The following is a 23,566-nucleotide window of genomic DNA, read 5'->3' as shown; positions in this document are numbered from 1 at the left end:
ACCTTATTTTTTCATATATATTAAATGACTATCATAATATTGTAACAAATATTATTAAACTACCATAATTATACGTCTAGTAAATGTAACAGCGATTTAAGGCTTTCCATTAATGATTAGTACAATTGTAAAATTACGCATTATTAGGTTTTAAGACGTTTTAAAATGAAATTTTGACCATATTATTTGAAAACTGTAGAAAGGGGTTCATGTGTTTTATAAATTATTATACTAACCGCTTTGGATAGATTCTGGGTAAAAATTATCAATTTTCAGATCGAATTACAAGACGTGGATATCTCCCGGGTAGAGACCATTGTAGCATACTAGAATCTTCCACAACTTGCGTGCCTTTGTGATAGCCCTATTCTTGTTGCAGGTGATGGTGTCTGCGGTGTACTTGGCCGGGTCGGTAGCTGTTTGGAGCCAGGTGAGACCCACATCCGTGTTGATGGTTGTATTCGTGTTGAGGAGACCGAGCGCTTGGTACACGCAAAGGGCGTAAAGTTTCAATTTGGTGTCTTCGACTGAGTAGTCATCGATGCGAACTTTTTGAACCAGAGCGGGGTCGACTTTGGAGGATTGGGCGCAGCCTACTCTAGCGGCTAAGATCTTGGCGTTTTGAGTCAATGTCAGGCCCTGAAAATAGAAAAATATATTTAAAAATACATACTTTATCAACATCAAAATCTACAGAATAAGTCAATACAGACAGTATTTAAAATCAACATGCCAATATGTATTAATTCTCTTTCAAAACAGTTCACAAAAAAAAAACAGATAATCATACTCTAATACAGGTCAAAACTACAGACATACATACGCCTATATCTATAATCAAGTAAATAAAGCCATATCGGATTATCAACACGGTTTTGACCAGGTAGATCTCATGCAACAAATCTTTTGGATATTTCAAACTGTATTTAAAACTCGTTGGACAAATTTTCATGTCCAGATATTGTAAATACCGGCATTGAAAAGGCTTTGATAAGGTAGATCACGATATATTACTTTAAAATGAAATAAATTTTGTTTCAGTAGCAAATTTTTGCCATTCGTGTAAAGTTATTTACATAACCATCGAAGGTAAAATACATCGAAGGTATAACCTACGGGAAAATATGTCTTGTGAATACAATTTAATTCTAGAATTTCTCAAGGATCCAACCTGGGCCCTCTTCTATCACTTCTATTTATAAATGAAATTGGCGACTCCATCAAAAACTTCCGCTACATTCTCTTTGCTGATGATGTCAAGGTTTTCAATTTTATTTGAAGTACTGGGGATTTTTCAAAATGATTTGAGTAATTTTTGAGATTGGCTTGTTTCTTACAAATGAGCCTTTTAGTATTCCAAAATTCTGCCTTATTTCGTACACTCTTTCCAAAGAAAACAAATATTTTCTTACATTATTAATATTGTACTTTTACCTCACAATAACCAAATTAAAAGATTTGGTATTATTTTTGAAGCGAATTTCACTTTTAAGTGCCATATTACAAGTGTTGTAGATAAATCTCGTAGGATGCTTAGATTTGTACTTCGAAACTCTAGGTATCCGAATGATACCACTGTAATTCGAACATTGCACGAGTCTGTACATACTAAAATACTGTTTCATAATTTGAGACCCTTAGGAGTCGAACCATATCCATGAAATAAAGAAAGTTTAAAAGAAATTATAATGATAATTGTATCTTAAAAAATACACACAGTAGTAATCCATAATAATAGATACAATGGGTAATTGGACAAAAAGAGTATCCATCAATATTTAAAAAAAATTAAACGATTATTTTGAATAGGGAGTGGCGATTTTTCGCCACAAAAATGGACAATATTTTGAGTGTGTTTGTAGACATACTGAATTTTACTCCCTAGGGAGTTATTACTTAATTTATTTCATCATCATTTTTGAGTGAATATGAACGTCTACGAATTTACAGGGCTTATGACCTGTCATTGGCTGAGTTACTCTTTTCACACTGTGTAACATTAAACTAAAATCGTAAAAATTAGCTAAGGAGTGACATTTACACTGTCTACAAATATTTAGACATATTCAAAACGTTTTTGATTTAATTAACTGGTATAAAAGAAGTATTGAATTTCTAAAATATTTCAGGCGTTGCTTAGAAGGTGAAATAATCCAGCCAAAAGAATCTCATCTACATAGTGTCCTCGGCACGGGTAAACCCAGTGAGGTCACATTATTTTTATTATTAGTCATAGTTTGTAAGAGAAAAATATGAATAAATAAATAAACACAACTCTTATTTGACAAAATTCAACATATGGAAGAGTTGAGAAAATGTGAATGTTTTAACCATAGTCTAGGCCTTTCACCATTCGGTCTCTCATATTTCCCTCTCTAAAATGTTTATTTTTGAACATTTATTTTAAAGGTTCAAAATTCTGTTTATGAGTCCCAACACCTTGGATGTTATTTTCTTCAAATGAATAAACAAAATGAATGTTTTTTTCTTACCAGACCCGCAGCAATAACGCCGGCGAAAACGAACAACAAGTAAACGAACTTCATGATGAGTTATATTATCGATTGAAATTACAGATAAACTGATAATATTTGAAGGGATTCCAGTACTTTTATATGATTTCGATTTAAATCTCTGACGCACAATACAGAGGAAATAAAAAATAAACAGCGATACAAAAAACATACGCATGTTATTTAATTCTAACAAATTTAATTATGAAATATTATTATAAATTTAATTTAATAAGCGAGAAAAAAGTACCCAACGAACGATATTATTATCAGAATTTAATTTCTCTTTCAGCGGCATTGCCGATGGCCGGCTCCAAGAGCCGCGTATCGTATCTATTTTTTTTTTATTCAGATGATTTGATTCTTTATCGATGGCGCTCCAACCTTCAACTGTCTTCAACTCCGTGTACAGCTGGATACGACGATTCGTTTATGTCACACGCAAAATTGGTTTTCACGAAAGCCCGCTCCCGCTTCATAATAGTTAGAAGGATAAGCAAAGCAAATTGGGGTATTGGGGGTGCCGGAGTCCGTAATTTCTATGGGGAGACCTACGTAGCACAGCTGACAAGAATGGAGCTGCAGCAGTGTGAGTGAACCGAGCCTCTTCAGAAAATGTGTAAAAAACCACTTTGAGTGGGCAAAGGCAGTCTCTGTTAGCCATGACAGGTGCCTACAGAACCGTATCCACTGCCGCCCATCCTGTTTTAGCTGGAGAATTACTTCTAAATCTCGAGATGATAGAGTTAACGACGATGAAATTACTAGAAAAAGGTGAGGTGGTGGATTACTTTGACACAACTTTACAGTTCTGAGAGGGAGAAAAACCCACTCCCTTGATTCAACGAATCAAGATGATGACGATGGAGAGCTGGGAGAATAGATGGAACGCTGCGATCACGGAAGGGTGGACATACTGGTCTTTCCCTGAAGTTAGGTACGTGTTGCTTAAACCACATGGTTGATGCTATTAGGACACGGCGAGTTAGGCGCAAAACTTTTCGATTTGGGTCTAGTACATTATCAAACAGCGCCGTATATTCTATGGAACTGCCCACTCCTGAACACGTAGAGGGACATAATGGTTTGTAGTCTGAGCAATGTGTCGAGACCTGTTCAGTGTACTGAGCTAGTGGCAAATAGGACCAACTTGAGGGCATTTTCTGCGTTTGTGGAGGGATGAGTTTAAAGGTGGAACTGGTTGGGGGCCCCTAGATCTCGACCGAAGTACCCTTCTGGCTTTCTGCACCTGTAGATAACAGATATACGGAAAGAATGGATCCATGCTGGTCAAGATGCAGAACTCATGTTTGTGCCTTTTTTGTTCCAATCTATGGGAAGCTGGGGGTAATTACCCCTTAATCCTTTACTAAACAGGAGTCACCGGACGTATCTGGGGCCTTAGGTTTTTGATTGCGGGTGTACCTGTCAGTGAAAATCTTTTACTGAGGACTTCCCCGACCACGATATATACTCTCCTTTATTGTTTTTGATTGATGACGTAAATTTTTTCAATAATTACAGTTTAAGTAGGTATGAGTAGTGGCTACAGTTAGTTTGCAACCAGAAGTCTTTGGATAAGTCTGTTGCTTTTATGTGCGTTGCCGGTGACTGGCCTTAAGGGTCATCTGGGGGCGTTTTGGTGCTCCAGAGAGAAGACCTTCATCGTATCAAATGTAGGCCCATTTCCGGGTTCCTTTCCTTTCTTCAAATATTTCCAACCTTTTACAAAGCAGAATGAAATTATTTTTTTGCAACTTAATTTTTAATTTTATTTATTGGGGATATCAACAGTAATACATGTAATACAAATATAACAAATAACATATACAGAGAATAAAACCAATGACAGATATCCACAGAAATACATTAAATACACGTACAATACATACTAGTGTGTTTGTGTGAGTGTAAGTGAGTGAGAGGGTGGGTGTGTGGGTGTTATATTGGAAAGAGGGTGTCAGGTATCGAAAATATAAATATATATAAAATATTAAGAAATAGAGATAAAATTTAATGAAATAAAATAAAACTTTATTATTGAAACTAAGTATAAGACAAAAAAGAATGTTTTAAGACGCGCATTTTAAATGTTATTTTTTTACAATCAAATGGATCAATAAGGGGAAAGTTCAAATTATATTCACTAGCAAAACATATTCAAATTATATTCACTATTCAAATTGTATTCACTAGCAAAACAGTCCGCTTTACGTCACAGGAAGCGAGGTCTGTATTCAAAGACAGAATGATGTGGCGTTATATCCTCTCTGCCTATCCCTACGGGGAAACAGCGTGATGGTTTGTTTGTTTTTATGATTAAATGTCAAATTACGTAAAGAAAAACCAAACACGTGAAATCAAACATGATGCCAGAGACGTAAAAAAGCATTTTTGAGATTTACTTGGCATTTACAGAGCTTATAACCTGTCATTGGCTGTTTTGAGTGGCAATGACAGGTGGTAAACCCAGTAAATCCCTTGACTTCCATATTATTTTCTCAAAAATATTTTCTCTCTCTGTTGCAACAAATTTAGATCAAAATGACTCTCTAAGCAAAAAATCCAGCCTGTCAGCAAACATTCGGATATACTCAAAAAAATTATGAAGATTTTTATTCAGAATATTATTGCGACCCAAAGCAATACCCAAATTAGATAAAAATGACCAAACCGTATTTGTTTTTTCCGTTTATTAAACACTATTAATATTGTGAAAATTTTATTTAAAGCACTTTGTGATTCATTATCCACACATCCATTCGAATATTACAAATACGAAAGTGTGTTTGTTTATTTGCTTGTATTTCCTTCACGTCTGAACGGAGCGACTCATTGACATATATATATGTGCGCATGGGGATAGCCGGAGAGGTGAGAAGTAAAATTGGACACTTATAAAAAAAAAATATCTATATACCAGCAATAAGCAATATTATTTGAATATTATTACGCGATAACGTGGAATGTCAAAAAGAATCAACTTAAAATCAATTATTTTAATTCAAAAAATTGACTTGATTTATCTATGGTTAAAGTTTGGTTTGCTTGTCGTTTTAATTTTGTAGCAATATTTTGGATTTGTGAACAGAATAACGATGTTACATCACCATAGACTAACGTATTTTCTTTCATAACGATACCAAAAATAGGTTCATATACCACTGATTTCCTCAATTTGAACAGTTTGTAAAACATATGTATGTAAACTGTATCTTTATATATATAATTCTTATGTACGTGTGACGTCACCGAACTCCCCCTAAACGGCTTAACCGATTTACGTGCGGTTTTCAGTAAAATGTAGATCTTTGCTCTGCGCGTGTTCGTAGATATTAACATTTTCAATCGAATCTGTAAAAAAAAAAGTTAGAAGCATAAATCTTTTTTTCATCGACCTACCAGACGAGAATGCATGTACGAAAAAATGAAAGGATGTTGTTTTTTTGTGTTTTAATGTTTAAAAACAACATTCGCTTTTTATGTATTCCAATCCGATTCTTTCCTTACATTCCTTATAATTTCATCCCATTTATTTCTTTTTACCGGATTTTTGGTAATACATTCCAAAATAATATTAACTGACATTAAATACATTTTTGAAAATCGCATTCATGAATAAAGTGTACCCCTGTTGGTGAGAACAGCAGAGTTTGAAAAAAAAAATAACATTTGGAAAAAGAATTCTTTATTTGAATTTTTTTGTTTTTATCATTAATATTTAAGGCATTAACTTTGTGGTCAAGCATTTTACTAAATGTTATTAAATATTTGTACATAACCACTTGCCGACTTTTCTATGTGTACCGGTTTCGAGACGTACCCATCTCTTTGTCAGGACACCAATTAAACCAACATGCAAACCAACATGCAAAACACACTATACACCTTCACCATAGTTGTTGCAAAAAATATAAAACCAACACGACATGCATTTTAATAAGCACATGCCATGTTTGTCCTAATCAGTGCTACTAATCAATACTACAGTATTTGACCATCAAATTTAATTTCTGAGCTCTGATCTGAGTTTTGTCTTAAAACAACGGTTTTTTTAAGCTTATTTCCATTGAAAAGTTTTTGCGCTCTGTTGAAAACCGATCAGTTAACAGTTGAAGATACTCCTCGGAATGCGCAACAAAGGCAGCATCATTCGCAAAGCTACATAAACTTCTTTACCAAGGCATAATTAACTAATGAATTATATCCTGTTTTATTTTAACAGTGATAATAAATACTACATCGACCATATGTAGCTAACAAGTCAAGTCTTTTTGTCATGTTTTTCTTGTAAAGATGGGAAATGTGAAATGAGCTTCTTCTTTTGCCGATCCTACCGGAGGTTGGCGATCATCATGATCCAGTCAGATCCCAGATCTTGGGCCAGTCTAATTAGCGTTCCTGCATCCGGCACACCGAACTACTGTCTAAACCTTCTGAGCCACGACGCTCTTTTCCGTCTGTGCATGTATCTTTCCTTCCATAATAAGTTGGAGAAGGACATACTTCTCATTGCTGAATATGTGACCAAATATGGGCTTTTCTTTTCAAACTGTTTTATATCATCGAAACATAGAAATAAGAATAGTTCAGAAGGAGCGGTGAATCATATTTGAATACATCGGACTGCGTCCAATAATTCCCCCACTCCGACTTACTTTCGCCGCGCGTATTCGTGAAGTCGCCGGGTTATGTTGCTTGATGGGAAAAAAAAATCATAACACAAATGTAAGGTAAAAAAAAGTAATCTGTTAATTTCTCTAAAATTTTATTGTGCACGTGGAAAAATTGATTGACACAACAGAGTAGATAAGTAAAGGGTCATTTAATAATAGTAATTGAATTAATGAACTTTGAACTTAAAATGTAAAACAAATTTTATTTGACATAAAACGAATATTTTTATATCATGTTAAATAATATTTAATGTTTTAAAGATAATGTCGTTTAAATGTCCCCCACAGCGTTGTTTAATCCGAGGTCTAATTTTCATTAGTTCTTTTATTAAATGAGCAAAGTAGGGTAGAAAAAAGGTCTACCCTGGCAACACTAACGAAATTTCCATTTTGTTTCTTCGACAATCTGACAGATGGAAAAATAATTTAATTTTTAAGTAATGCATTTGTTATATACACATTCATTTGCAAAATACAGATGAAATGTGATTGCATCCTGTTTCTTTAAGATCCTAGCAGTATTTCTGAACTTTAAAAGGATAGATTAATTTAACGATCAGGAGTTGCGTACTGAGCTACGTCTAAAAAAAGCAATTTTTTTTAAAAAACTAATGAGTCAAAACGTAAACCTACTAATTATGAGTAGTTGAGTCGTATTTTTATCGATGTGCGTATGCGGTTTCTGGACTATTCTTCATTATATGAATGCCACACTATGAAATGTCAATTACAAAACTGTTCGTAATTTGACATTTATCATCAGTGTGGCCATATATATATGAAGCAAAGTGAAATTACTCGTACATGCATAAAAAATACCACAAATTTACCACCCTCTCGCCAGAAGATTCTAATTAGATTCTAATTAAGATTCTAATTAAGATTCTAATTAAAAAAATTGCTCTTTTTTCGACCTGTTCTAATTCATAGTTAGCGTAAATTATTATAATTAAATCGTCAAGTTGCGGTTTCGTGTTTTCTACAATGTTACTTGACTGATAAAAAGGTACTTGCTCTTTTTTTATAATAACTAACGAATAGTGTAAAGTAAGAATCAAAGTTTATACTTTAAGTTATGTAAAAACGATAATGGGTTTTTAATTTCAGTCACATTGACGCATTTTATCGTATGATTTGTTGTAAATATAAAAGCACATAATATAAAAAGGGTGTAAAGACTTCCACGCATAAAAACATTCGTTTCACGGTAATCAAGTAGTCAAATAAAGGTTACCCTTCTACTAACAACACAGTTTCGCTCTAACTATGTTCAAATTTTGCTGAATCATTTCTACAACACGACTTCTCAAAACACGGAAATGATGTGTAGATATTGTCTCTTAAGAAGTTGTTGCATTGATTATTTTTTACTATGTGTAGCTAGTACACATTGCATCTAATAACTTTAATTTCTCCGTAAATGTAATAAATTATTTGTTATGATTTTTGGTATTCCTTCGTTGTTGATATATGTATCGGTTAATTTTTTTTTCACATAATTCATACTTGTTAGGAACAGAAAAAGCGTTTTATAAAAAATTGGAGATAAATCACCAATACAATAGAAAGTTTACCAATGTGCACGTAGTAAAAGAGTCATCTTAATACATCATTCGGTTGTACATAGGAAGTAAGTACTACTGACTTTGCAACAATAACAGATGAACCGGAGATTCAGTCTATTTGTATATACTCATTATAAATGTCTATTTATTTTTATTTTTGCTAAAATTTTTTTTTTTTTTTATATGTTAATAAAATTGAAAACATTCAAAAGAAATTTATAAGGAGCCTGGAATATCGTTTTGGCAACATTGAAAATGCTTACGGCGGATCTTTGATCTTTGTGGTGTAGTGGTCAAGACGCTTGATTCACGCACGGAAGGTTCCGGGTTCGATTCCCGGTGAGAACACAAAAATTAAAATGTGATTTTTCTTAAGCCTGGGTGCTCTGTGATGTAATTCACCACTGTAATTAGGCCACCTGGCCTGTTGTGTGTTGTGGTGCAAAAAAAAAATGTAAAATGTAAAAATGTAAAAATGTAAAATCAATTTTAATATAGAATCACTACAAAAAAGGCGCTTTACATGTGATTTAATTTTTCTTTTCAAAATTCTCAATAATATAGTTGATTCGCCGTATCTTTTACAAAATATTGCTTTCCGTTGTCCTCTTCGCTATACAAGATTAAATTCCCTTTTTAATGTACCAACTTGTAAAAACAATTATACCTCGAATTCATTAATTAGACGTACCTGTAGAAATTAAAATGGACTCAGTATTGATTTAGACATTTTTAACTGCACGTTGCATTTGTACAGAAAATTTCTTCATGGGGAAGAATATTTGGGATAGTTGATGAATTTGCATCTTAAGCGGTTTATTTATTTATTATATATCTACGGCCTAAGCCAATTACAATAGTTACATGAAGAAACATAAATGCAAGAAACTGAACAAAAAGAACATAAACCTATTTAGCAAAGACAAACAAGGGCAAAACAATAATTGTATACAATATATTAAAAAAAAACGAAAGACCTAAAACTTTGAGCTAAACCATGCCAATCCAACTTCATCCCACACTGTTTAGCCGCGAAGAGATCTACGAAAAGCCGGAAGATCTATCCCAAAAAATTCCAAGTCGTGTGATGAATTGACTAATCTACACATTCTGGACATTGGGGCAAAAAAACAAAGTTGCTCTAAGAAGATTTTATAAATAGCAGATTTTGACTTCTGGTGACACGGTTGGGAACATGAAAAGAAATTGATTGCAAGAGTATTTTGAAAATGCATATAAGGTCCATCTCAGTTCTACGTCTCTCCAATGAAGACAGATTAAGAGATTGCTCTATTTCAAAATAAGAATAATTACCCCTATGTATATGTGCCGCATGTAATGTATATGTTTGTGTATGTTTTATATGTGCGTTCATGTGTGCGTGGATGGCTCGGAGTGTACATTCGGTATTTTTATTTATTTTAATTTACTACCTCCATGGAAAACGCAGATGTTAACAATTATTCTTTTCTCACTTGACATTCTTATTTACTTATTTATTTTGTCATATTTAATGTTTATATCTTTTGCATAATTTATGAAAACTTAATTGGTCTTTTTATGTTAAAAATGGTTGTTTTTAGTACTTATTATGTATGACTGTATGTTTTCTGAATAAAATAAACAAAATAAAATAATAAAAAATAGAGTGAGCCGATGATGCATGAAATTTTTTATTTTTTTGGACATCAAAGTGAAAGGGGTCTAAAAAGTTGCACTTTGAATGTAAAAAATATTCCATACTACTTTTGGCCCTTAACCGAGGTTTGAAGTTTATAATTGTCTGAATATTTTGTTAATTATTTTTATTTTTTATTTTTTTATTTAATTTTACAATACGCCCAAGGGGCATTTACAAAAAATATACAGTTAAGTACAAACATAGTGCGTAAAAATTTAAAAGATTAACAATGCTTTTTTGTCTACATTTAGAAACAATAAGAAGCATACTGCCATGCAAAAGAAAAAGTGAAACTTTACATAGTAAAAAAGAAAAAAATAATTTTATATGGATATAATAAAAGTAATTGAATTAAAAAGCAAATTGTAAATAACTTGTAAAGAATTCAAACAAAAAAATAAATACATTTTCATATACTTAAGTATAAAAAAAAATGGTATCAACAAATTATTGTTAAAAACAAATAATGAAAATTAGTTAACAGTAAGTATATATGTGAAAATAATATAATATGCGGTACACAAAAATATTTGATAAATTAATATCAGAAAGAGATAAGATAATAATAATAATAATACACATCAAAAACAGAGAAAGAATTGTATGAAAAAGAAAGTTTTATTACGAAATTAATAATTTGTTTCAAACAGTGCATTTAAGAACGTTTTAAAATTGATAATTGTCGTATTAAAAATGTCTATTTCACAAGTAAATTTGTTGGCTAAGGAATATAAACGCGGAATCGGAGAGTGTCGTGTTATTATTTATGTTGATATTTTTTTTTTCAGTAAAGATATAACGTAATCACATAACGAATTCAAACATGTTTTAAAACTACCTAAATGCAAAAAGTTTACGTGGAACTGATTCCGTTGAGCGCCTGGCTAATATTGACGAAAACAATGGCTCATTTATTACAAAACTACTTTATGACAAAACAAAGTGTAACTCACACGCCCTTTGATGCTCATTTAATAAGGTTTGATTAACAGTATAAAATTTAATTGGACTGATTTTCTTACTTAAATACGGAATGACAGCCGGTTTAGCGCAAAAAAATGACCTTTTCAAAAACTTCAAGCTCTGGTTGAGGGTCAAAAATAGTATCAAATATTTTTTTTGGAATTTTTTTGATGTTTGTGAAGCTAAAGAAACCTTTATTTATGCTGGTGAGATTCATCTAATTGAATTATTTCACCTACATACTAGGCAACGCCTGAAATTATAATTTTTTTAAATTTCTATACTTCTTCATGGACCAGGTGGATTTATCAACAATATTTTGAGTTGGTCCAAATTTTTGTAGACAAGGACTGGACATCAATAGATGAAAGAATTGAAGGAATATAGATGTTCAAATATGGGCAGAATGGTGAATGTTACTAAGTGTGTAAAGTGGCCACTTAAACCAGCCAATGACAGGTCATAAGCCCTGTAGATGCCTAAACTTCTATATTACCTTCTCTAAAATGTTCTTCATCTCTGTTGAAATATGTTAATGCTAACAGCTCCCCAGGGAGTTGAATCCAGTCCTTGTCTACAAAAATTTGGACAAACTCAAAATATTGTTGATAACCAATTTATAAGACCTGTAGACCAAATTTCATAAACAGTACACTTTTTTTTACCTATTTGGCTTGACCCACTCATCGATCCGTGCGCAACCCACCTCCACTATCCATTTCTTAATAGCAACAATATTTTGAGTTATTCCATTTTTTGTAGATAAGGACTGGATTTAACTCCCTGGGGAGCTGTTAATATTAACATTTTACAACAGAGATGAAGAACATTTTCATCATCATTATTCCCTTTCCGCACCTAATGATGCACAGGGCACTGCATTAGTTCACCATTCGCAGCGTATTGTAATCATTTTTGTTGAATGAAGGTAAGATGATCAGTCTTACGCTACAGGTACCTGTCCAGGGACTATGAAATATTTTGGTGGGAAAACACTCTTTTTAAATAAATATTTCATATCAACCATGTCGGGAATCAAACCTGAGACCTCTCGCATGGTAGGCAAACGCGCTGACCATTACACCACGAAGCCGACGAACATTTAAGAGAAGATAATATAGAAGTCTAGGCATCTACAGGGCTGAAATAAAGGTTTCAGATTTTTAACTATATATGTTTTTATATTTTATTCATTTTATATTAAACTATGTACTTACTTATAAATTTTAAAAAATAAATTCATGTAACCCGTAGACAAACTTCGGCTTCGCGGGAACGAAAATACGATTATGTATGTTACTGATTTTTTTAAATGAATAAAACTTAAAAAAAAAAAAAACTTCACAAACATCAACAGATGAAACAATTGAAGGAATATAGATGTTCAAATATGGGAAGAATGGTGAATGTTACAGTGTGTAAAGTGGCCACTGAAACCAGCCAATGACATAAGCCCTGTAGATCTAAACTTCAATATTATCTTCTCTAAAATGTTCTTCATCTCTGTTGTAATATGCATGTTTTATATGTTTTATTTATAAAAAAAATAAAATAAAAACGACATAGCATATTTTATAATTCATTATTTATGAAATAAATGTACTTTTTTTATACGGGGATAGTAACATTTGTTATTTCCTATTATCGATAATATTATCCTAATATTTTGCAAAAGTAACAATACATCTAATGGTAAGCCTATTATGTAAATTAAGAATGAGTTTTTATTTGTTTTTCGTAATTTTTTTATACGAAATTTATTTCAACAAATTCAAACTGTTTTTGCAAGTAAAATCACAAAAAAGCACACGTACAGCGCCGTACAATTAAATAAACACCTCACAAGGGCGTGACGGAAACTAGGTTTTGAAAGCAAAACCAGAATCAATTCTACCTTAAATGAAGTAAAATAAAATCGTGCAGTGGTTATTATTAAACCCAAAAAAAAGAAAAGTCAACTGTAAATACCACAGATGACATTATAGATCCAGTTGAGATTAAAGTTTCAGGGATAAGAACATATTTTTAAGAAAGTATATTTTAGTTAAGAAAATAAATTTTGTTTTAGTTTATATTTACACCTGATGATGGGTTATTCAGAATACCTGAAACTGGTAGTGTTATTATATTAAATGTGGTAAAAAATTACACGGTCATTTATTTTATTTAAAAATATTTTTCATCGTACGTAAATATTATAGGTAATACGTTTTTTATCGTTTACGAATTTAGCAGAAATAATAGAAAAAGTACATTATGCTCGAATTTACTTATTGAGAATACTTTGGTACCCACGTCACGGTAATAAATTATACACAAGTGTAAAGGTATCTTGACTTCATTCAATTAATAGTTAAACATGAAGTCTGCTTTTATATTCTTGATATTTGTGAGCGTCTTCGCTTTAGGCCAGGTAAGACGTTGTTTCTAGTTTTCTATGAAAATGATTTTATTTTGCTATCATAAATGCCAAAGCGTGTTTCTCTGTTCGTTTGTGTTTCTTTCAAGCCGCAGCGGAGGCACCGATCGACGTGATTTTGCATATGGGAATAGCCGAATAGCTTACAAGTGTCACATGCTACTTTTTGTCATGAAAATCATCTCATTATAATTATTATTATTTTTATTTTAGTTAAGATGTAAAACAAAATTTAAAAAAAAAGGATAATCACATAGCTATAAAATACGTTTTAACAGTAAAAATAGTTTTAAAAAAATCCCACAAAGGCATGGCCTGTTCGTGGGTATACAAGAAATGTTTATGAACTTTTGGTCCTATAATAAATAGACAGGTATAATATTTTTGTGTAATATAAGAAAGAGAAAAGAAAATATTCTGTAAAAGATAAGAAAGCACTTTTTTATTTTATAGTAACTAAAAAAGGAAATAAAAAATATAAAATCACATAAAAATATTTCTTATTATTAAAGGGCAATAAAATATATGATGGAAAAATTATTTTCTTCGGGAATTTATTTCAAGGAAAATGAATTGATATTGAAACAGAATAACGATTCTACATCACTATAGACTAACATACGGTCTTATTTTTTGCAAAGCGGTAGTTGAAGGACCGGCAATCGATTCAGGCTACTGTTCATCCCGGAAAAATATTTATTATTCCATCAAAAAAAATATCATTGTTAAAGGACAAAACGAATTATTGAACTTTTTTTACACGCGAGCGAAGGCGCGGGTAAAAGCTAGTAATAATATAATAGGTTTTGGCACCCATAAAAAATGAAGGTATATTTTCTGTGATGGAATTGAAAAAAAAACACAATTGTTTAATCACATTGGATTACTTTTGTTAATAATGTCTGGATTTAACCCCCCAGGGAGTTATTCAGATAATCATATAACAACAGCAACTTCATAAATATAAACAATTGGAAAAATTGATAAAAAAGGATGTTCAAACAAAGGCAGAATGCTGAAGGTTATGCAGTTTGTTAAATGGCTACTTAAACCAACAAATGGCAGGTCACAAGCTTTGTAAATGTTAATGTTCATTAATTCAACATTATTATCATCCTGTTCTTGTTTTAATCTTTAGTTTTGTCTCTTGCAAAACCTCATTTGAAATTATCCTAAAAGAATTTAAACTTTGGATTACGATAATTACACCTCTTGTATGCTGACTTAACGAATCAACAGAAGTCGTGCATCTCGAAAACATAACTTCATTATTTGTTATTTTTTTAGATACACATGTTTCACTAAATATCAGCATATATGGTTTATAATTATGTAATAATACTTTCAGTTCTTTGAAATGAGCTAAAACAGATACAGATTTCTGTAGATATATAAGGTCAGCCATAATCTTATACTATTAAAACTTCAGAGATTTAGGGTGGATGGCTTACTATCAAATTGGTTTAAAATATACCTCACTCACAGATCTCAGATTGTTGTTATCAGTGGTTTTTCAGGCTCTCCTTATTTTGTATCCTCTGGTATACAACAAGGATCCAACCTCGGACCTCTACTATTTCTGATATTTATAAATGATGTTACTTTAAAAATTAAATTATCTAAATATCTTTCATTTGCAAATGACCTTAAAATATTCAAAATTATAAAGTTAATTTATGACTGTCATTAACTACAAAATGACCCACATTCTTTATTATCTTGGTGTCATGAAAACGACTTATTTTTAATATGAATAAATATATGTTTATTAAATTTATAAGAAAAATTGATAAAATCGTTTTCAATTATTCAATCGACAACACAATTTTAATGAACGTCGAGACAATTCAAGATCTTGGGATACTTTTTGATAACAAACATAAATTCAACACCATCACATCGACCACATTTTAAAGAAAGCGTCCAAAATCTGTGGATTTATTTTGCGAATATCTAAGCCATTCAAAAGCCTGAAAATTGCAAATACATTGTATAAATCATTTGTTCGTCGTTTGCTTGAATTTAATTCTATAATTATGGTCTCCTAATTATAATATTTATATAACGCGGATTGAATCGATGCAACGTAAATGTTTAAAATCGTTAATATTTAGAATCGGATCAAATACTTTCATAATCAACGATTATGATCGTCTAGAGTACTTTCATATCTTTTGTTTAGAATTCAGAAGAATTTTGGCTGGTTTGATGTTCTTGCAGAAATTAATATGTAACTGTATAGATGCCCATGATATCCTTGCTCAGATAAACCTTAATGTACCTCGTCGTAACTTGCGTACCAATCCTGTCTTTGCTGTGGGAAATTTTACAACTAACATCGGGTTCTTTTCCCCTCTGCCAACGATCCTCAGAACAGTGAACGAAATCTTACTAAACGGTACTGTCGATGTGTTCCTACAGCAAGGGCAGGCATTTAAGAAGCAAGCGGTGCTGTCTCTCCTGACTCGCGATGTCACACTTGCCATTTCCGCCTAGATTATGCCATTTATACTTTTTGTTAATTATACATATTGTAAATTTAAGTAGATTTTCAAACTGTTTAGATTAAGTATTACTCATTAATGCCAATCTATTAGAGCTAACTTAAGCCTGTTGATTGGCTTAAAAAAAAAATCTTGGGCCCAACGTCAGCCTTCTGGCTCCAAGCCGCGGAATTTACAAAAGTAATTAGTTACTGAATAAGGCCACTGATGTGTCTGTCAAATTTTTGTTTGATTTTAGAGTCTGACGGTCTCCCAAACTGCTGAGATCCGCGCAACTCGCGTGGCTTGCGCGAGATCTTCCGGCGTGGATCCCGCTTTGGTGCAGAGGGTCAGAGCTGATGACTTTACGCCGAATGACCTGAAACTGAAGGCGTATGCCTTCTGCATGTACGATTCCTTGGGCCTTCTCAACAGTAATGCCAGTATTAACATTTCAGCTGGAGTGAAAATGCTTCTCTCCACGACTGATCCCGTGAAATTCAGCGTGGATACAGCAACATGCAATCAGAATTGGGCTCTGACTAAAACTCGCAAGTTGTGGAAGATTCTAGTTTGTTATAATGGTCTGTACCCCGGTGACGTTCACGTACTTTGATTGTAAATTTAAACAGATTAATAATTATTTGAAATCCAACATTTTTCATTTATGTACATATAAATATTCACACTTACGTATTTATCAGGAAGTAATCATCAAAAATGGTCATGTCCACTTTTGTTAAACTTGAGTGAATGTTACTTTTAGGTAGAGTCAAAGCACCAATGAATGATTGTTAAGGGTCCACCTTTTAGTAAAATCCACATTAAAGGTACAAATTTCATTATTTAAACGTACAAAATAAAAGTAAACAATAAAAATCACATTCATTTTTGTAAGAACTTTGACTTTTTTATTGAAATACGAGTATAACAATTATAATTAATATTACTCTAAAAAAAATAGCAGAATCACCAGTGAATGACCGCTACTACCCCAGTAAAAATAATACGTAGATTTAGTTATGTCATAACATTATAAAACACCCTTACACATTAAAATATGGATGTATTAAAATAATTGCATAAGAAATAGAATCAAATAAAACACTTACCACACCTTTCCTTATAAAAACACTATCAATCTCAGAACAATAACGGGAAGACGCACTATTACCTTTTGTCAACTTACAGTTCAAAACTGATAGATTTGTTGCTTACCAAAAGATGTGTCCGCCTACCGCTTTTGTCATAGTTTCTAGTGTTAAAAGTTTTTGACTGGACGCATGTAGCAATTCTTATTATATTGTGTTTTATTAACTAATGGTCATTTATTTACTGGGGGGTGGTCATTTACTGGTGCTTTGACCCTATTAAAATTTTTATACCGAAGCAGAACAGTAAAGGACTTGACCAAATTTAAAATTTCGCAATTCAAAAACATAAAATTTATGTGCAAATATAACGTATATTGATACATTTGAAGCTAAACCGATGCTCGAAAATTAATATACAAAAATATTCTGAAAAAAATCGAAATCTCATTTTTGAACTCGACTGTTATTGAAAATTACCTCCTGACATATTTATAAATATTTTATTTTATTGATTTTTTGTGGACAACGTTGCTAACCTCCTTCAAGCAAAAATCGACAGATCCTGAAAAATAATAAAAAAATCCTGGTTTGGCTGGAAGTCTTATATGTTTATTGTGTTTATGAATACTTGAATCCCATAATTTTATTGCCCTTGTTTGTTATTGCCACATAGTTTTATATTATTTTTGTTCAGTGTCTTGCACATATGTTTCTTCATATAACTGTTGTACTTGGCTTGAGCTATATTAAAAATAAATAAATAAATTGGTAAATTCATTGTCAATCCAAGTGTCTTGGACGGGGGAAGGGGAAAGGGGGGGGGGTGAAGAGGACTATCCGGTATCCGGCCTATCCGACCTGACAGTAACTCAATATCTGTCTGGATGCCAGATATTTAACTACTATACGGCAGATACCTAGTATTTATCGACCGCCGAAAACTTCACGAAATCAACCCCACTAAATTGATTTATTGATATCAAACGCGTTTGAAAAAAAGGAAGTAACCCTCACCATTTAAAAAACTGTAATTTTTTAAAAAAGACGTTTGCCATTGTCCTACCAAGAAAAATAAATAAAAAACCCTAGAAAAATAAATAAAAATTCTTACTTTCTCTAATTTGTTGTAAAATAATGAAGGAGAATACATTATTGACTAATTTGTTGGTGTTGTAATTTTTTTTTGTTGTATTTTCCTTCATTATTTTACAACAAATAATTAGTGAATAATTCATGTAGTCTACATACGGCGCAAATATTCCGAGCATCTTTGGCAGCTTTTTTTTCTTAATTGAACGCGAATAGAAGGTGGTGTCGAAAATGCTCACTTTTGTCTACCTGACATTCTATTTTAAGGGGTTGTAATCAAATGAAATAAAATAATATGTGTAGCGTAAAAGTACACATAATATCTTGTTGTGCAGAAAATTTTCTCCGAAATCAACAATTTGATAAAAATATAGTAAAACGTTCAGTAATTTCATTTTTCAAAAGCCAAAGATTTTTAACATATTTAACTATGTGAAGCTAGTTAAGTAACAATATAAATCAATTTATGACACCAGTAGCTCAATCACAAATAACTATCGACCTGCTTATAAGCGACGTGATAACAATTTCTCTCCATAGTTGTTTATCGCATTCGCGATCACAATGGAATATCCGTGAACACCTAATATTAAATGTCAAAATATTTACGTTTCGCGACGTATAATCCTGCTGCGCAATAACATATTTAAATTTCACCGGTGTAAATATGGAAAATATTCCAAAACTGCTATTTTTATTTATTTATGTATTATTTATCATGCTATTCATTGCATTTAGCCAGCGGTTGGCAAGTCAATGTCAAGAAAAGAAGTCGCTAGAGTAATTGTAATTTAATTTTCCCTTTTTTGTATGAGATACTCCCTACTATTTTGCAAATGCAATATATTGTATTATTTTTTATAGTAAACGCCGATATTTTGCCAATGAACTGTATTTATTATCGAGGAAAATAAAAAACAAACCGACACATGCGTTGACTTAGAGATTACACACGCGTTGACTTATGACTGCGATAACCTAAGCATGTTTATAATGAGGAATTCCACTGTTTTCTAATTTATTTATTTTCTATTAGCGTACTATTTAACTAGGCGAAAATATTTTCATATTTTTTTTGTGCGTTATTTACAAATATATGATTTTTTAAAGTTACATTTAAAAATACCGCTCCAAATGACTGTAATCAGTGTGTCACTTTTCAGTAGTGATGTCATGAAACGGTTGGCGTTCTTACTTTCACTGACCTGACAAGAATCTATGGAATATTGCTTTGATTACTTCATTTAGTTGATCGCCATTTGCTCATTTCTATGTTATGGTTGTTTTTACGAACGTTTCGATTTCGAAAAACCTAGAAAGTTGACATAATCTCTGGTTGAAATGTCAAGTTAAACAAATTATTCTCTTTTTTTTTCTATGGTCAAAACGTTCCTTACAAGGTGCGGGGGCTTTAAAGCGGAAACCGGAAATACTACACGTAGATATAAGGAGTGACGTCATTATTTACGATTTTAAAATTAATACTATTTTTAACTTTTTTTATTTATTTTTGCGTGCGTTTTTGAGATATTTCATCCTACTCCAAAATATTTAAATATTTACGTGTAGGTACACGAAAACATTTTTAAAATTTAATTCCAGGTTGTGCTGGAATTCCTTATTGTTCATTGTGATTGCTCAAATGCTTAGCATGTTTTGAAGTACGTCGATAGTTATTTGTGAATTAGCTACAGTTTTGAACTTCAACCCTCAATATATCAAAATGTTGTTTTAGCATATTCGCATATCCTGACGATTTCATCAGTAATTTGTACAAATAACAGAAATATTCCAAACGCTTTCGCTATTTTGTATGTAAATACGCAAGATAAAAGGGTTTTCTACGGCCGCGAGAGCGTTTGGAATATTTCTGTTCTTTTTTAAAAATTACTCGAATGTGGGTACACAGTAGGTTGTACGGCCGTAGAAAACACTTTTATCTCGCGTATTTTGTATGTAAACAAGAGATGAAAGTGTTTATTACGGCCGCAAGAGAGGTTCTGAACAGCACAGCTGATATTCTACTGGAACCATTTCATTATATGCAGTGGTGTTATTCTCCAAATTGAGGTTATTAAAAGCAAACTTAGAAATCTCCATTTAAGGAGTTACTAAGATATTTGCAAAAAACTTTGAAAAAAATTTTGTGAGATGTCTAATTATGCTTCACCTCTCCATTAAGATGGAGAATTCTTAGTTTGCGGTGTCAAGTAGTATGATTGAAATCTATTTTGCAAGATTTAGAGACGGTTTTGAATTACGCTATTGTTTAGGTGTGAAGGTTTTTATGTATAGTTTATTTTGGCAACAATAACTCATTTTCCGTTTTTGATGGAGATTTTAAAGTTTTTTCTAATACCCTCAATCAAGTTCATACATTTTTATTGGATTTCTTTGAAAATTGGTGTCAAGAAAAATGAAATAAAAGAGGCAAAAGCTAAATTATAGCAAATAAAAAATACTTAAAACCATGAAAACATCTATATGAGAAGTAAATGATTGTGGAGATCGTTTTGGGATGAAAGTATCGAGGAACTTCAGCACTACAGGAAATTGGATACAATGAATGTTTTCTTGCGCGCGGTAAGTATTGGAGCGTTTAATTGTACCGCAAAGATTCCTGAAAATGTACGAAAAAAAAATTTTACATCGTGGTTTCGGATTTGACAGGGTTTAATGAACACCCTGTATATATGGCACATCAATATGGTAAACAGTAAACTCAAATATTTGGAAAATCACCAAGCAGTTTCTTACTCAAATCCCTCCTACTTAGCAAAATCCAGTCCTTAACTCCTCTCTTGAAAATAGTTTTTGTCCTTGAGAGCTTAATACGCTCTTCCAAAATATTGAACACTCGATGCGATAAATAAGAGATGTCTCTGAGCAATAGTCGTACGGGTTTTGGGTGTGACAAAACGAATGTGCTCTGGGAAACCTCGTACGGACATTTTGCTGAGACCTCTCCTTATTGTTCGACCAGAAGCGTGTACGTGCTTTTTTTAGGTACAGTTGCCTCATATCCAGCACCTTCATGTATTGGAACAAATGTTCTGACGGGTATGTTGGAGGGCGCCGGAATAATATTCTCAATAATAATTCCTGTAAAATTATGAGAGGCTCTAGAATGGATGCCGCATTCCATTTGCCACGCCCCTAATCCATCACGATTAATGTTTATTCGTTTCTGGCCATTGAAATTTGTTTAGAAAATTATCACAAATCTTGACGTCACCGCAACCAAGGCCAAACGCGACGCGTTTTTCTAGTGACGAATTTTCATTGAATTTCTTTTTTAATTTTTGTATGGAAACATTTCTCCACAGTATCCATATTGGTGTAGAAAATTAAATTAATTATTTTATTTTATTTAGGATTTTTACAGGTATTACATGAAAAAAATAAGTAGAAAAATATAAACAATACTAGAGCCAGTTAAAAAAATCCACTATAAATCGAATGAAACATAATATATAAGAAAAGAGTTTACGTAATTGTATGTGTGGGACATTTGTATTCATGTGTATGTGAATGTGTGTATGCGTGAATGAATGAGGGAAAGGGTACATGTGCCTGTCGGAATGAATGAGGGAGAGGGTGCGCGTGTGTGAGTGCGTAAGTATAAAACAAATTTGTTTAAAACTTGTAATTATATTAAAAATGGTACATTAAAGAGCTTGGTAAATTTTTTTAAACCTTTTTGTTAAAATTTAAATCAAGAAATGTAACAAATTGTATTTTTAAAAGTATGTAAAATTTCAAAACCGTATTCTTAAAAAAAGCATTTTATTTTAAAATTTAACTGATACACACCGAATAAATAATGTGCTACTCTTTGTTGTTCTAAATCCATTTCATATATTTTTATGTGCTTAAAAACATGCTTAGCATTTTTGCGATCACAATGAACAATAATAAACATGCTTAAGTTATCGCAGTCATAAGTCAACGCTCGTGTCGGTTTGTTTTTTGTTTTCCTCGTAAATAAATACAGTTAATTGGCAAAAAATCGGCGTTTACTATAAAATTTATAACAATATATTGCATTTGCAAAATGGTAAGAAGTATCTCATACAAAAAAGTAAAAATAAAATTACAATTACTATGTAGACTGCTTTTCTTGACATTTGGCTTGCCAACCGCCGCCCAAATGAAATAAAAAGAATGATAAATTATTAATAAATAAACAAAAATAGCAGTTTTGGAATATTTTCCATATTTACACCGGCGAAATTAAAATATGTGATTGCGCAGCAGGAATATTCGTCGCGAAACGTAAATATTTTGATATTTAATATTAGGTGTTCACGGATGTTCCATTGTGATCACGAATACAATAAACAACCATTATGAGATTTTTTTATCACGTCGCTTATTAGCACTGTTAGTGTAAAGCGTTGCATTATCAATTTGATTATTGTCACAGAGCACAAATCCAAAAAAAAACTGTCATAATTAGTTTGACAGGAAACACTATTACCAGTAGAAAATTCTATCACGACAAAATAAAACCCGTTAGCTTCTTAGCGTACAGGCTTATACATTTATAATGGTATTCAAATATAATTAAAATAAATATTCTGACAATTTATTAAAATGGTGTTTGACAAAACAAATCATTCGAAAAGATTAAAGAAAAATTAAACATTTCGACAATAGATGGCGTAGCAAACGCCTAGTTCTAAAATTATTTCATATTAGTTCTATTTTACACCGCTATTATTTTAATCAAAATACGATAGTGTGTTTGTTTGTATGTTTGCGTTTTCTTAACGTCACAACGGAGCAACTGATAAACGTTTTTATAGGTATAGCCGGAGAGCCGAGAAGTGTCATTAGCTACTTTTATCCCGAAAAAAATATCCCTCCTTAGGGAAATTTTTTTCTGAAAAAATGATTCATTCTTTTACGTCGCAAGGGAGCGATTGATTGATAGTGACCGACCAAGGATTCGGTTTCTGCTAGTTTTGGCCAGTAAAACGAGCCTATATTATGCAGGTTATTTGCAGTTCTGTATGTAGGCACTTAATAAATTTACACTGTATGGTCAACTATAGTTGTTTTCTATATTATAATGTGCAAT

The 23,566-nt window shown here is 32.1% G+C and overlaps 2 protein-coding genes across 2 annotated transcripts; one reads left to right on the top strand and one right to left on the bottom strand.

Annotated features, from left to right (window-relative positions):
* Positions 1-282: 282 nt before the first annotated feature.
* Positions 283-2,546, bottom strand: LOC148274584 (uncharacterized). Its single transcript, XM_088236919.1, has 2 exons — positions 2,493-2,546; positions 283-639 (listed from the first exon to the last, which is right to left on the bottom strand). Exons 1-2 carry the CDS (start codon positions 2,544-2,546, stop codon positions 283-285), a joined length of 411 nt encoding a protein of 136 aa, XP_088093045.1.
* An 11,211-nt stretch (positions 2,547-13,757) lies between these two features.
* LOC148274583 (uncharacterized) lies at positions 13,758-16,916 on the top strand. The gene is made up of 2 exons (XM_088236915.1): positions 13,758-13,811; positions 16,560-16,916. Exons 1-2 carry the CDS (start codon positions 13,758-13,760, stop codon positions 16,914-16,916), a joined length of 411 nt encoding a protein of 136 aa, XP_088093041.1.
* Positions 16,917-23,566: the final 6,650 nt, after the last annotated feature.

The sequence above is a fragment of the Micrasema longulum genome, unplaced genomic scaffold, assembly GCF_059751315.1.
Source record: "Micrasema longulum isolate JH-2025_06_02 unplaced genomic scaffold, ASM5975131v1 h1tg001619l, whole genome shotgun sequence".
Taxonomy (NCBI): domain Eukaryota; kingdom Metazoa; phylum Arthropoda; class Insecta; order Trichoptera; family Brachycentridae; genus Micrasema; species Micrasema longulum.
Note: the sequence above shows the minus strand (reverse complement) of the source record. Positions and strands in the feature narration are given on the sequence as shown.

Coding starts and splice junctions, on each gene's coding strand:
- LOC148274584 (XM_088236919.1), bottom strand. CDS start 2,546: ATGAAGTTCGTTTACTTGTTGTTCGTTTTCGCCGGCGTTATTGCTGCG. Junction 640..2,492: donor GCGTTATTGCTGCGGGTCTG/GTAAGAAAAAAA, acceptor TTCTATTTTCAG/GGCCTGACATTGACTCAAAA.
- LOC148274583 (XM_088236915.1), top strand. CDS start 13,758: ATGAAGTCTGCTTTTATATTCTTGATATTTGTGAGCGTCTTCGCTTTA. Junction 13,812..16,559: donor GCGTCTTCGCTTTAGGCCAG/GTAAGACGTTGT, acceptor GTTTGATTTTAG/AGTCTGACGGTCTCCCAAAC.